This window comes from Microcaecilia unicolor, chromosome 10 (genome assembly GCF_901765095.1).
Source record: "Microcaecilia unicolor chromosome 10, aMicUni1.1, whole genome shotgun sequence".
Taxonomy (NCBI): domain Eukaryota; kingdom Metazoa; phylum Chordata; class Amphibia; order Gymnophiona; family Siphonopidae; genus Microcaecilia; species Microcaecilia unicolor.
In genome coordinates this window covers 49657248-49670169 of record NC_044040.1, presented here as the reverse complement: position 1 = coordinate 49670169, position 12922 = coordinate 49657248, and the positions used below count along the sequence as shown (strand labels likewise).

General features: G+C 41.3%; 1 protein-coding gene across 1 annotated transcript in view; it reads left to right on the top strand.

Annotated features, from left to right (window-relative positions):
• Nucleotides 1-12922, top strand: part of PLXNB2 (plexin B2) — a 519469-nt gene that overhangs the window by 443767 nt on the left and 62780 nt on the right. The window contains exons 20-21 of the mRNA XM_030217169.1: nucleotides 1554-1674; nucleotides 5277-5507. Of these exons, the coding sequence (XP_030073029.1) occupies nucleotides 1554-1674; nucleotides 5277-5507 (352 nt within the window). The remainder of the gene's footprint in view (nucleotides 1-1553; nucleotides 1675-5276; nucleotides 5508-12922) is intronic.

Sequence of the window (12922 nt, the reverse complement as noted above, 5' to 3'; positions counted from 1 at the left end):
GTCAGGTTTTCAGAATAGCCACAATGAATATGCATGAGAGAGACTTTCATACCAAAAAGGCTGGATTTCTTTTTTTCCTCTATGTAGTTGCAGGCAGAGGTGGCCCAAGGCAAGATACTGCCTGAGGCAGGGCTGAGATGCTGCCCCCCCCCGGCCAGGGTGTAGCATCTTCCCCCCCCCCCCCCCCCACTTCCTTGAGTTTACTTTTCTTCATTTTTCCAAAAGCCAACAGCGGCAGCAATTCCCACATGCTGCCCTGCTGCTGCCCCTGGGCCTCTTTTCTACTCGGCTGCTCCTAAGGAAACAGGAAGTTACATCAGAGATTCAAGCTGCAGTAAAGAGAAGGCACAGGTGCCAGCAGCATGGCAGCAAATGGGAATTGCTGCCACCGCCAACTTTAAAAAAAAAATTTGAAAAGAAGGTAAACTCGGAAAAAGGGGTGGAGGAAGGAAGGGGGAGATGCCATTCCCGGAAGAGTGCCGCCTGAGGTCCCCACCTCAGGTGGCCTAATGGTTGGGCCACCCCTTGCTGAAGGTTTCTTAAAAGCAATTCTATAAACTAGGTGTTAACATTTCCATGCCCATTGGGCATATGTATGTGCATATATGCGCACTTACACATATATTCAAAGAACGGATCATCTTCAAAATCTGTACCTTAATCCACAAAATCATGTACAGCGTAGTCCCAGGATACATGACAGACCTTATAGACTTATCAATAAGAAACAGTCTGATCATCAAGATCCTACCTAAACCTACACTACCCAAATTGCAAAGGACTGAAATACAAAACAACTTACGCAGCCGGCTTCTCCTACATAAGCGCACAACTATGGAATGGGCTCCCAAAAGCTGTGAGACCACTTGAACTTCAGGAAATCACTAAAAACCTACCTCTTCAAAAAGGCCTACCCCAACGACCCCACGTAACCCTCTTCACCTACCAACACAGTTACGACTATGATCGAACAGGACATCACGCAATCTTCATCCATTCCGACCCTCTACTTATACCTCATACGATCACTATACAACTTTGTATTTGTTATCCACCGACTGGGCAAACGCCTTTGACAGTACTATGTAAGCCACATTGAGCCTTCAAATAGGTGGGAAAATGTGGGGTACAAATGCAATAAATAAATATATATATATATATATATATATATATATATATATCAGTATGCCACCCACGCACTATTCTGCAAATAACAACTTAATATATAATGTATATGCAAGCGATAGAACATGGCCAAGACATAGGTGGGGCTCCCATTTATGCTTGTAACTTATAGAATATTGTGAGCTATGCACATCTCTGCCTTAATTTAAGCACTCACACTTAGGCCAGCTTCATGGCTCAAGTGAGAACCTAAACACTAGTATTCTGTACAGTCTCTAGGCACCAAAGTTCCATTATAGAAAAGGCTCTTACCACAGGCCTTCAGGGCACATAAATGGAGATGCCCTGTTTTAGAATTACCCATTATGCATGCATGCATTATACTACTTATGAGCAAAGTTCATGACGCTTAACATTTTGCTTTTCAGTGGAGGAAGAAAAATCACTATTTCAGGAACAGGGTTTGATTTGATACAGTCTTTTGCTATGCTGGTTCGTCTGCCACCCAGCAGAGAGAAGAGGCAAACAAGCAGTTCAGAATCAAGAGTTGTAAGTTCCTTTTCTGTTGTTATGAAGTTTATTGTTTTAGTTTAAAATGATAATTAAATAGCAGTTATTATTTAAACTCATCTGCACAAGCTAATATTTTAGGCTTGGTTGACCCCCATTTAGTATATATACAGTGCCTTAGAAAAATCTACAAGCTTGTAAAAACTTTCATGTTTGCTTAACAAAAAAAGAATGAAAATAGAAGTAGGTGTTTCTTTGATATGCTCTACATTTTCAACTTTCAATAGCAATTATATAAATATTGAAAAAGTAAGAAATCCAAAGGTCTTGAGTATATAATTCACACATCTTGACTCATTACTTGCTGCAAAACAGGCTTCTGCCGTTCACTGCCATGAGTTATTTAGGATGTCTTCTCACTTTGCACAGTGAGAGAGAGCAGTTTTGTCCATTTTTCTTGGCAGAATAACTTAAGCTTCACCAAGGTTGTTAGGGGTCCATGTGTAGACTACAGTCTGCTAGCAGATTATCCATCAGAATTGGGGATGGGCTTTGACTGGGCCACTTGAGAACATTCACTTCTTACTGAGTTGATTCGGTTTGTGTGATTCTTCTCCTCAGTCCCAGATCTATGACAGACTGGAACAGGTTTTCCTTCAAACTCTACCTGCACTTTGCACCATCCATCTTTCCCTCAGTCTTCACAAGCCGCCTTGTTCCCACTGCTGCAGAATAACCCCACAACATTATGCTGCTACCACCATGCTTGTGTAACCCTTGGTTAGAACTGAAATCATTAACGGAGACAGCCCAGGGAAGGTTTATGAAATCATTTCAATAAGGGAGTGCCCTGATTTGCAGAGCCTCAGAGTGGGGAGGAGTTTAGTAGATAAATAGGGAGAGTAAATGCAGGAAATTGTCCTTGGGTGCCTAGATCCTGAACTGTTACAAGCCCCCTGCCAAGTGACCCTTAGAAGATTAAGGGGGATCCTGAATTGCCAACTCCAGTTAAGCTGATCCAAGAGGGGAACAGTGGCAATCAAGTTCGTAGAAGCTGGTACAGGAGCCAGACCTCGGGCGGATTGAGGAGTCCAGCCTGTAACTGGGGCTCAGGGCATGACGCACTCTGCCCACAGCCAGCTGTTAACCATATGGCAATACCCATGGATGAAGATAGCCACATGTGGGGTCCCGACCCGACAATTGTAAGCAGTTCGTTGAGAGGAGGAATTACCACCTCTGGTGTTCCATCTGGCTATAGGATAGGCATCGCAGGGTTGTGCCTGAGTGTATGGTCTTGTAAGAGAAACCGCTCCTTACAAAGAGTCCTGCTGAGTGTGGAGAAGTGCCCAATGATGACTACTACTACTCTGTGCTGCGCGTCCAGAGTTAACCCGGGTGAGACTCGGGTTACCCTTGCTGGCTAGATGACAGCATGATCTGCCATGTCTGTTTACACTAGATATCTCACTTAACATTGAGAACAAAATTTTTCTCTTTGATCTATCTCATCAGATCATAAAACTTTCTCCAAAGTATTTCCCTTGCTATGTGGCACATGATATGGTACTTTTTCTCCTCCTTACCAACCTTCCGTATAATTCACTTGAGTCAGCATTTTCACCAGTCTCAGCCAGAAACCTCTGTAGTTCTTTTAAAGTAATCATAGGCCTCATAGTGGGTAATTCTATGAAGGACCCCTATTTTTAGACACCAGAAATGCACGTATTTGGAGCTTGTTCTATAAAGAAAAGTAGGGTCCTGCCTGTCTTTATAGAATACTAGCCTAATAGATAAAATACTTGCCCCAACTTTATGCACAGTCACTTGTAATAGCTATAGAGCTAATATAAATGCTCATGCCTAGATTGTTAAAGAAAACACACAGATTGTATTTTAGAACCTATGTTTGTAAGTATATACCCCATCTATGTTCTGCCTGATCTCTACCCATGTGAACACCCTCCCGCTAAGTATGCACCATCACATCTACGTGTCATGACTCGGGGTGAGCTCTTGGGCCGCTGCCAAGTTGATGCTACCTAGGCAACCCCCAAGGACTGGCTAGACCTCGACTAATAGTAGGCAAGAAACCCAGGGAAGACTAGACTGAAGACAAGGCTGGAGCTTGTCCAGTGATTTTATTTTTCTAATCATCTTATTCCCTGTGTCTGGTTCTGTTCCTCTGACTGTGCTCTGAACTCTGTTTTTAGGGCCTTCTCTCTCCTCACTTTTTCTTTTCTCTTCTCCTCTTTTTCCCCTGCAGCTTTTTCTTTCCTGCCACCCCACATTCTCTCCAACCCCTCCCTCCCAGCACCGACAGCCTTTTCTTTCCCACTACCCCGTGACTCTCTCCCAGACTCTTCCTGCCTCCTGCATATATTTTTCTCTCCTACCGCTGATCCCTCCATAATGCTCCTGCTGCATCTTGTTCTCTCCTATCCCCCCCCCCCTTTTGCCGCCCACCTCGTGTTCTCTGGAATTTTATTCTCTACTCCACGCAGCCCTCCAAGCTTGCCTTGCACACATGGCGGCATTAAGCACATGCTGCTCTGTTCTTCTGTAACCGGAGCCCTCTCTCTCTAATGTCCAACTCCTGCAGCAGGAAACGGGAAGCTTCATCAGAGGAGGCGGGACACTAGAGAGGAAGGGTTCCAGTTACAGAGAAGTGGAGTAGCGTGTTCTTAATGCTGCCTTGTGTTCAAGGCAAGTTCAGAGATCCATGTACAGTGGGTGAGGATAAGATGCCAGAGAGTGGGGTGGCAGGAAGAAAAGACTAACGGTGTACAGCTGTGGTGGGGGAGGGGTAGGAGAGAACAAACTGCAGGAGCATCGGGGAGAGAGGGGAGCAGCAGTAGGAGAGAAAAATATGCCGGAGGGAGTCTGGGAGAGGATGAAAGAGAGAGAGATAGGTAGCGGAACCAGGAGAAAGCAGCTTGACGCAATTAATGCGTTAAAACTATTAACATAAGTTAAAAAATTTAACGCGTTAATCACATTAAAACACGTTAAATGTAAAGTCCTACTTTATAGTGATAGACCTAATGATGTTGCTATGGATATTCGAATACACTGAAATTTGCTTATAGCCTTCCCTCAATCTGTACATTTGAATAATTGTGTTCTTTCAGCAGTTCCATGTTTTGATATGTTTAGACTTTTGCTTTAAATTCATTCTATACAGAGATGCAGCTTGATTCTTCATCTGGGTGTATTTGATTCAGTTTGAGTACTGTGGACACACATGCACTCTAGTTTCATAAAGCAACTTTTAGAAAAAGAGCTTATTTGACAGGTATGACAGAGGGTGTGAAGACTTGTGCAGTCAAGATTCTTCGGTTTCCTACTTTTAATTACTTTTTGAATATTTGTATAATTGTTCTTTCGCATTGAAAGAGTAGCATTGTAGTTTGCAGATCAGTGAACCTTATTTTAATGCATTTTGAATTGTTTCTGTAGACCAAATAATGTGAAAAATATTAGTTTTATAGACACTGTACATAATGTGAATATCCCTAAATGATTTGGAATGTTCTTATATATTTTGTCATGCTGGTAATGTAGGTTGTGTTGCATTATAACTGAAACTTTCATTGTCCTGAACAACTTCTGAAATTTTGTCCCCTCTCTTTTTATATTAGATTGTAGAAAAATATGTCAGAACAATCAACGATACAACCATTATCTTTTCTTCTCCAAAACTGCCTGAGGATTTTAATAGCCACAGTCAAGTTACTACTCAAATTAAGATGGATGGGATTGAATTGGATCTAAAAATCAATGGTCTTTCTTTTACGTATGTTCCTGATCCAACCTTTGAAAACTTCACAGATGGCATCAAAAAACAAGTCAACAACCTAATTCATGCACAGGTAAAGTGTTTCAGGGGAGTAATAATTACTTGACGTAGCCTAATGGTTAGAGCAACAGGCTAAGAACCGGGGAAGCCAGGTTTTAATCCCTCTGCCATTCTTTGTGTTCATGGGCAAGTTACTTAAGCCTCCCTTGCCTCAGGTATAAACATAGATTATAAGCCTTCCAGGATTGGAAAAGTGCATGCTGTTATTGAATGTACCTTGAACTACTGAGAAATGCATGAGCTAAATCTTTAATTGAAAACACATTTCAGGTCTTAATTTTCTTTCTGTTGGTGATCTTGTAGCATCTTCCAAAAGATCTTCCATTGAACTTGCCCAGTACTGCTTAGACAAAGTGATATGAACTGGGTAAATACTTTATGAAAATCCCTCTTGATTCTTCTACAGTAGTTTGTTGGAGAACTTAGCCGGTTATCTTCTAACCAGCCAAAGATATCCCACATATTCACGCAGCTAAATGTAGCCACTAAAGTTGGACTGAAAATTGGCGGATAGCCACTTGGCTGATATAACCGACTATCTGCTAGCCGCTAACCAGTGATATTCAGCGGGAGATAGCCAGCTATCCCCCATTGAATATCACCTGTTGGTTGTGGGGCATTTAACCAGCCGGTTAAATGCTGTTGAATATCGGGGAGGTAGATTTATTTCTTTCATATGTTATGTGATATTCTTTAGTTTCACTCACTCTTTTTATCATATGCTTCATTATGTAGGTATGTACAATGCATTGTCTTTGTTTTGTTATTTTTATCTACTATGAATGTTCTTGTGTAACCCACCCAGAACTTTGGATGGAGTGGAATAGACATTTGTGAAATAGTTAATAAACAAATGTTGCAGTTAAATAGAGACCGCTAAATATTTTATGTGCTTGGATACCCAATGAATTGGAAGTGAGGCCTGCAAGGGCACATCTCTTCATGTTAATGTGTAGTGTGCGTGCGTAAAAAAATGAAATTACTGCCCGGGCCATGCAGTAGCTGGACAGTAGTTTCAAATTGGCACGGGTTGGGTGTGTGTATCCGCCTACATGGCTTAGTAAAAGGGCCCCTTTACTCGCCATTGCCCCAGATGCAGAATAAGTACTTGTATATAATATGTAAACCCTTTGATTGTAACCACAGAAAGGTGGTATATCAAAATCCCATCCTCCCCTTTCCCTAGACTACAGTGTACTTATCCGGCCCCTAAAATATTCCTGAAAGTCAAATTTTTGCAGAGCTTGATCCAGAAATTCCCAGTCAAGCCTATAAAATGCCTTTTCAACGTCTGAAAATACTAATAAGCAGGCCAGAATGATATCCCACTGAGTTACACAGGTAAAATTGATAGTTATCTGCTGCTTGGGTGTGTTATACGAAACCCACTTGGTCAGGATGAACCAGGGAAGGCAAAACTTTGCCCAACCTAGTAGCTAGCACTTCAGCAAAAGTTTTAACATCCATATTAAAGACTGAAAATGGGGCAATATGACTGGCATTCTGTTATATCTTTCTGCTCCTTGGGAATAAGAGATCCATGCCTCCAGCATAATAGCGGGGAAAGGCTCACCCTCTAGAGCTCGATTAATGTCAACCAAACTGGGAGTACAAATACCCAGGAGATTGACCTGAAGTCAAAGATTTGATCACAGCCAAACCTTATTTGCTCCTCTAATCCTTCACATGATTAAAGTGGGCAATGAGACCATATCCAAATATGTGTGAGTCGCACATATGAAGGTCTCTAAAAAGGACGTGAATTGTTTTTGGTCAGAGTGTTTTAATTTTGTGCCAAATGTTCTCTTAAACCTATCTTTTATCTGGATAGTTTTTAAGCGAAAGCCAACAACCTATTAACCTCTCATAATAGGACTGCTTCATCAGGGAAAGTCCAATTTCATCATTATATCATTGTTCCAGTCTTGCTTTGTGCTGGTCTCTAAGTACTTCAGGTGAAGTGCTAAGCTGCCAAACCATGTACCCAGGCCTTCCAGTGCAGAATTAACTCTCCTTTCCTTTCCTATGCTAATGCTGAGCAGCAACGATAATTACAATAAAACAAATAAACTTGGAAACAAGTTTTCAGAGCATCCCAAACTATATTGTTAATTAGCTTTTCCTGAAGGAAGGCCCTGTACTCAACAAAACTCTTGTCCTTTACTAGGCTGTTATTGAGGGTCCTGCACCTATCCCTCAATCCCTTCTCAGAAATCTGGGAGCATGAAATGTGGTCCAAAAAAGTAGTATTACCAATTTGTGACCATCTCTGGGGAGAGGTGACTAAAGTCTCCAGAAACAAGTAATAAGGATTTAAAGAATTCTGCTAGAACAAACATTTGTAATATACCAGTCCAAACCCCATCCTTTTATGTGGAAAAAATTAAAATTACAGACGCAAACATGCAACTTTTTCAGTTTGCTTATGGCTAATTTTTCATTCATGGGTCCATTCTCAACATTTTGAATCCGCTACTTTAGTCACCTTTTGCCAGAGATGGTCACTTTTGGGAAGGACAGTCCTTTGTCCACTAGGTCCCATCCAAAAACAAATAGTCTATGTGGGACTATCTCCCAATGTGGGGTCAAGAAAAAATGTAGTCTCAAGCTTTAGAGTTACCCTCTCTCCAAACATTAAACGCTTCCAAGTCAATCACCAAATCATCGAGATCACAAGCATGTTTATTAACCACTGTGGAGTACCCACCAGTACAGTCAAACACGGGATGTGTAGATGCATTGAAATCTCACCAATTTCACAATTAGGTAAAACCTTTCTTACACAAGCAAGTACCGTCTCACAGAAAGTCTCCTATATGGAGCAGAGAATAGACAATTCTGAGACTGAAGTTTAAATCCATGGTTGTACGAATGGAACAAATTGAAAACAATATTCTTAAGGTGGAAAATACACAGTTTTCAATGATTAAGGGTTTATCTAATTGAAGGAGTAAATCTGAAACTTTTGACAATTACCTTAGAAATAATAATCTTCGATTTATAAACTTTCCCTTGGTATCTTTGGTGAGGCCATTGGATATGTTGAAACGCTACCTAAAAGAAATACTGGGAATCTCAGAAGATAAATTCCCTCCTTTTATGCAAGTTTACTATTTACCAAAAAAAGATACCAGAGCAACAATGGCAAAATACCTTAGATGTTTCAGCTTATTGGACACCTCGGACTTAGCCACTGCAGCCACTTTGGTAGCAACAGTGGCATTATTACCGGACAAGCAATGGTTGTTTCGTATGTTTTTCAGAAATAGAGAAACCCTTTTTAGGTTTTAAAATCCAACTATTTCCTGATCTTTCAGGAATACGTAAGCAGTTCCTGGTATTCAAGCCAGGTGTCTTACAATTATAGGGTACGTTTTTAAGGTACCCCTTTAAATGTATTGTTAGATATAATGCAGTTAAATATGTATTTACAGATTCTACTCATGTAACAACTTTTATAGCAACTAAAAGATCATTAGGAGGATAAATAAGCTTGAATAGTAACTATCAGCCTTTAATCTTAGGTACAATATTACCTTAGAATATTTCCTTAATTTTCCTCATTAATCTTGGATCTCATTGAATGTGGACTTGAGTGTTTATGTTGTATACATTTTCATTTTGTTTACAAGGTTATGTTTCCTTAATTTTATGAGAATAACACTTTTCTGTACAAGTATAAATTCTTGGTTTAAAGATGTAAAGCTTATAAATAAAATAAAAAAAATAAAATAAAATCTCACCAATTTGCTATACTGAAATGATGATATTAAGAGTTCCAATTGTTTTATACATATTCAAAGTGAATATCTTTGCAATGGTAAGCTCCAAGGAGCCTGAGAGCCCTCACAAATATTTTCCCCTGAATCACAGCTGACTTTGAGTATCTGTACTTGTATATCCCTATTAAATACGATGGCTGCCGCTCCCTTATTTATTTATTTATTTATCCCACATTATCAATGTATAATCTAAGCAAGTCACAGTAAAACATTAAAAGTATCAACAAACATAACAAAACAAGCACATACAATTATCATTCAAGATTAAGTACAGCAGTTCAGACAAAGCACAAACTCATAAATCCTTATTACCAGATACCTTGGAGGAAAACAGAGATCAGACAGTGTCTGTGCTGAGAAACTATTCATGATTAGTCTGAAGGTTCACTCCTGCAAGAACACAACTGACATTTTCAATTGTTATATAAAACAGTGTCTTTTGCTAGGAGAATTGAAAAGTGAGGATCCTGAGCTACCCTTCCAGTGAGTGACAGCTCCCTCCTTTCACCTCCTCAGAAAATGCTTGTATACAGCATTCTTCTACATACACTCCCATCCAGATTAGATCCAAAACCACTCCCAAAAGAACAGAAGCTTATTCAAGCCCAGTAGTTAAAGTGGAATAGAATTACACATGGTCAACTGGCCGTAAAGTCTTAACACCAAACTCAAGTCAATCCTTTTCTTGCTGAAATGTTTTTCTGCAGTCTTCTGCTCTTATCTGGAATCTTTTGCCACTGTTATAGCTGTTACAAGAGCCAGAATCACTCCAATCTCTTATAAAATTTTCCAGGCTTCCTCAGATGTTTTGGCCCTATGCAGTTTGCCTACTACTCCAAATCAAAGCCTGAAAAGAAATGCCCATTTGTACTTAATCTCTTTTCGCTTTGCTAAAGTAAAGGTAGAAATGTCCTGAAACACTTGGATCCAAGCTGTTTTGAAAATGCACATACTCCCTTTTTGGCTATAAGGTGAACCTTATAGCCATGGATTTATTGTTCCAGGGGAACAGGGGGCCCCAATGCCCTGTTTGCCTGTTCCAACTCTTTTAAGGTCCGGTCCACATCTCCAGTAATTGCTGGCAGAGTATTTGCACAATAATAGGGGCATCCTCCTGGCCCTTGCACTCAGGCACACCCCTAAGTTCTAATAAACTATAAAGTGCGGGTTCTTTCTTCTCCCGTGATTCTCAAAATCATCCAACTTATACTTCACAGTTCCCTGTGATGGTGGCTCTTTGGGAACGGGTATCACACAAAGTTTCCGTCTCTTCCTCCACATGTTTCCATATCCTAAATCGTTTATCATTTATTAAAATTTGCTTTTTAAGTAGAGGAGTGTGGTAGCCGTGTTAGTCCACTCTTAAGGTTATCAATAGAAATCAAACAAAATAAAACATGGAAAAGAAAATAAGATGATACCTTTTTTATTGGACATAACTTAATACATTTCTTGATTAGCTTTCGAAGGTTGCCCTTCTTCGTCAGATCGGAAATAAGCAAATGTGCTAGCTGACAGTGTATATAAGTGAAAACATTCAAGCATTACTAAGACAGTCTGACAGGGTGGGAGGATGGGGGTGGGTAGGAGGTATGCATGGGGACATCAAAGTATATCATTGATATTCTAACAGGATACCCACCCCCATCCTCCCACCCTGTCAGACTGTCATAATAATGCTTGAATGTTTTCACTTATATACACTGTCAGCTACCACATTTGCTTATTTCCGATCTGACGAAGAAGGGCAACCTTCGAAAGCTAATCAAGAAATGTATTAAGTTATGTCCAATAAAAAAGGTATCATCTTATTTTCTTTTCCATGTTTTATTTTGTTTGATTTCTATTGATAACCTTAAAATTTGCTAAAACCGCCTTTGTCTCAAAATCAAATTAAGGCAGGATAAAATAAAATTAGGAAGGAGCCCTATAGCATACAAGATTTCCTCAACCATACTATCAACTATGTTCTGTAACAGCTAACTGCAAGCACGGCCCTAGCACAGACAACCCCGCATGAACAGACACTCATAAAACCTAGGATCTGTTATTTAGAAAACTTTCAAATTCCAAGTTTTGAGCCTGGTTGCTATGGATTCTTTTGACTGTGGCAAATATTTCAGATTGCATCTCCTCTAGCTCCTGCCGCAAGTGCCCAAGGCACTTCAAGTCCTGATTAGTGCCTCTCTCAGATCCAGGCTCATCGTCTTTGCCCAGGGAAGAATTCGATTCAGAACCGCAGGGCAGCCCACAAATGAAGGAATCATAGAGGGATGTGGCCTTAACTCCTTGGCACTAAGCCAATCACAGTCTCATTTCATCAGATTTTGCTTTGTGAGCCAGTGGCAGAGTTCTGGGAGCACCGATAAGTGAGTAAATACGAAAATGTTTTAGGATACATTAATAGATTTTGACTTTCTTTCATCCAGAGCAATGGTTTTCAACTCACTGGCTTCCTATCCGTTTCCGCATACAGTTCAAACTCCTCTTATTGACCTATAAGTGCATTCACTCTGCAGCTCCTCAGTACCTCTCCATTCTCATCTCGCCCTACATTCCTCTCTGGGAACTCCGTTCACTGGGTAAATCTCTCTTATCTGCACCCTTCTCCTCCACCGCTAACTCCAGACTCCGTTCCTTTTATCTTGCTGCACCATATTCCTGGAATAGACTTCCTGAGCCGGTACGTCAAGCTCCATCTCTGACCGTCTTCAAATCTAAGCTAAAAGCCCACCTTTTTGATGCTGCTTTTAACTCCTAACCCTTATTCACTTGTTCAGAATCCTTATTTTATCATCCTCACCTTAATATCCCCTTATCTCTTGTTTGTCTGTCCTAATTAGATTGTAAGCTCTGTCAAGCAGGGACTGTCTCTTCATTGTTCAAGTGTACAGCGCTGCGTATGTCTAGTAGCGCTATAGAAATAAGTAGTAGTAGTAACTCAGTCCTCGGGGACCACCTGGCCAGTCGGGTTTTCAGGATACCCAAAATGACTATATATGAGATAATTGTATGCAATGGAGGAATTGCATGCTAATACATCTTGTCATGTTCATTGGAGATATCCTGAAAACCCAACTGGTCAGGTGGCCCTTAAGGACTGGGTTGAGAACCGCTGGTCTAGAGAATTATAGTCATAGGCGCCCCGTATAAAAGGCTTGGGGAGGCTAAGCCTCCCCAGCCCGCCACTGCCCCGCCCCCACCATCGCCCACCGTACCTTTAAATATTATATTTTTGCTGGAGTCGCGGGCAGCGCCGGCATTGAAGGCATCAGCAGGCTCATCGCGGTTCCAGCAGCCTTCCCTCGCAAGTCGGATGATGGCTCCGCCCTCTTCTGACGTATTTCCTGTTTCTACGAGGGCGGAGCCATCATCCGACTTGCGAGGGAAGGCTGCTGGAACCGCGATGAGCCTGCTGATGCCTTCAATGCCGGCGCTGCCCGCGACTCCAGCAAAAATATAATATTTAAAGGTACGGCGGGGGGGGGCAGGAAGGAAACGAGGGCAGACGGGAGAGTAGAGGAGGGTTGCTGCACATGGTAGAAGAAGGAGAGAGGAGAGGGCAGGGGAGAGGAGGGTTGCTGGACATGGGTGGATGGAGGGAAGGGAAGGGTTGAGGAGGGTTGCTGGACATGGGTGGATGGAG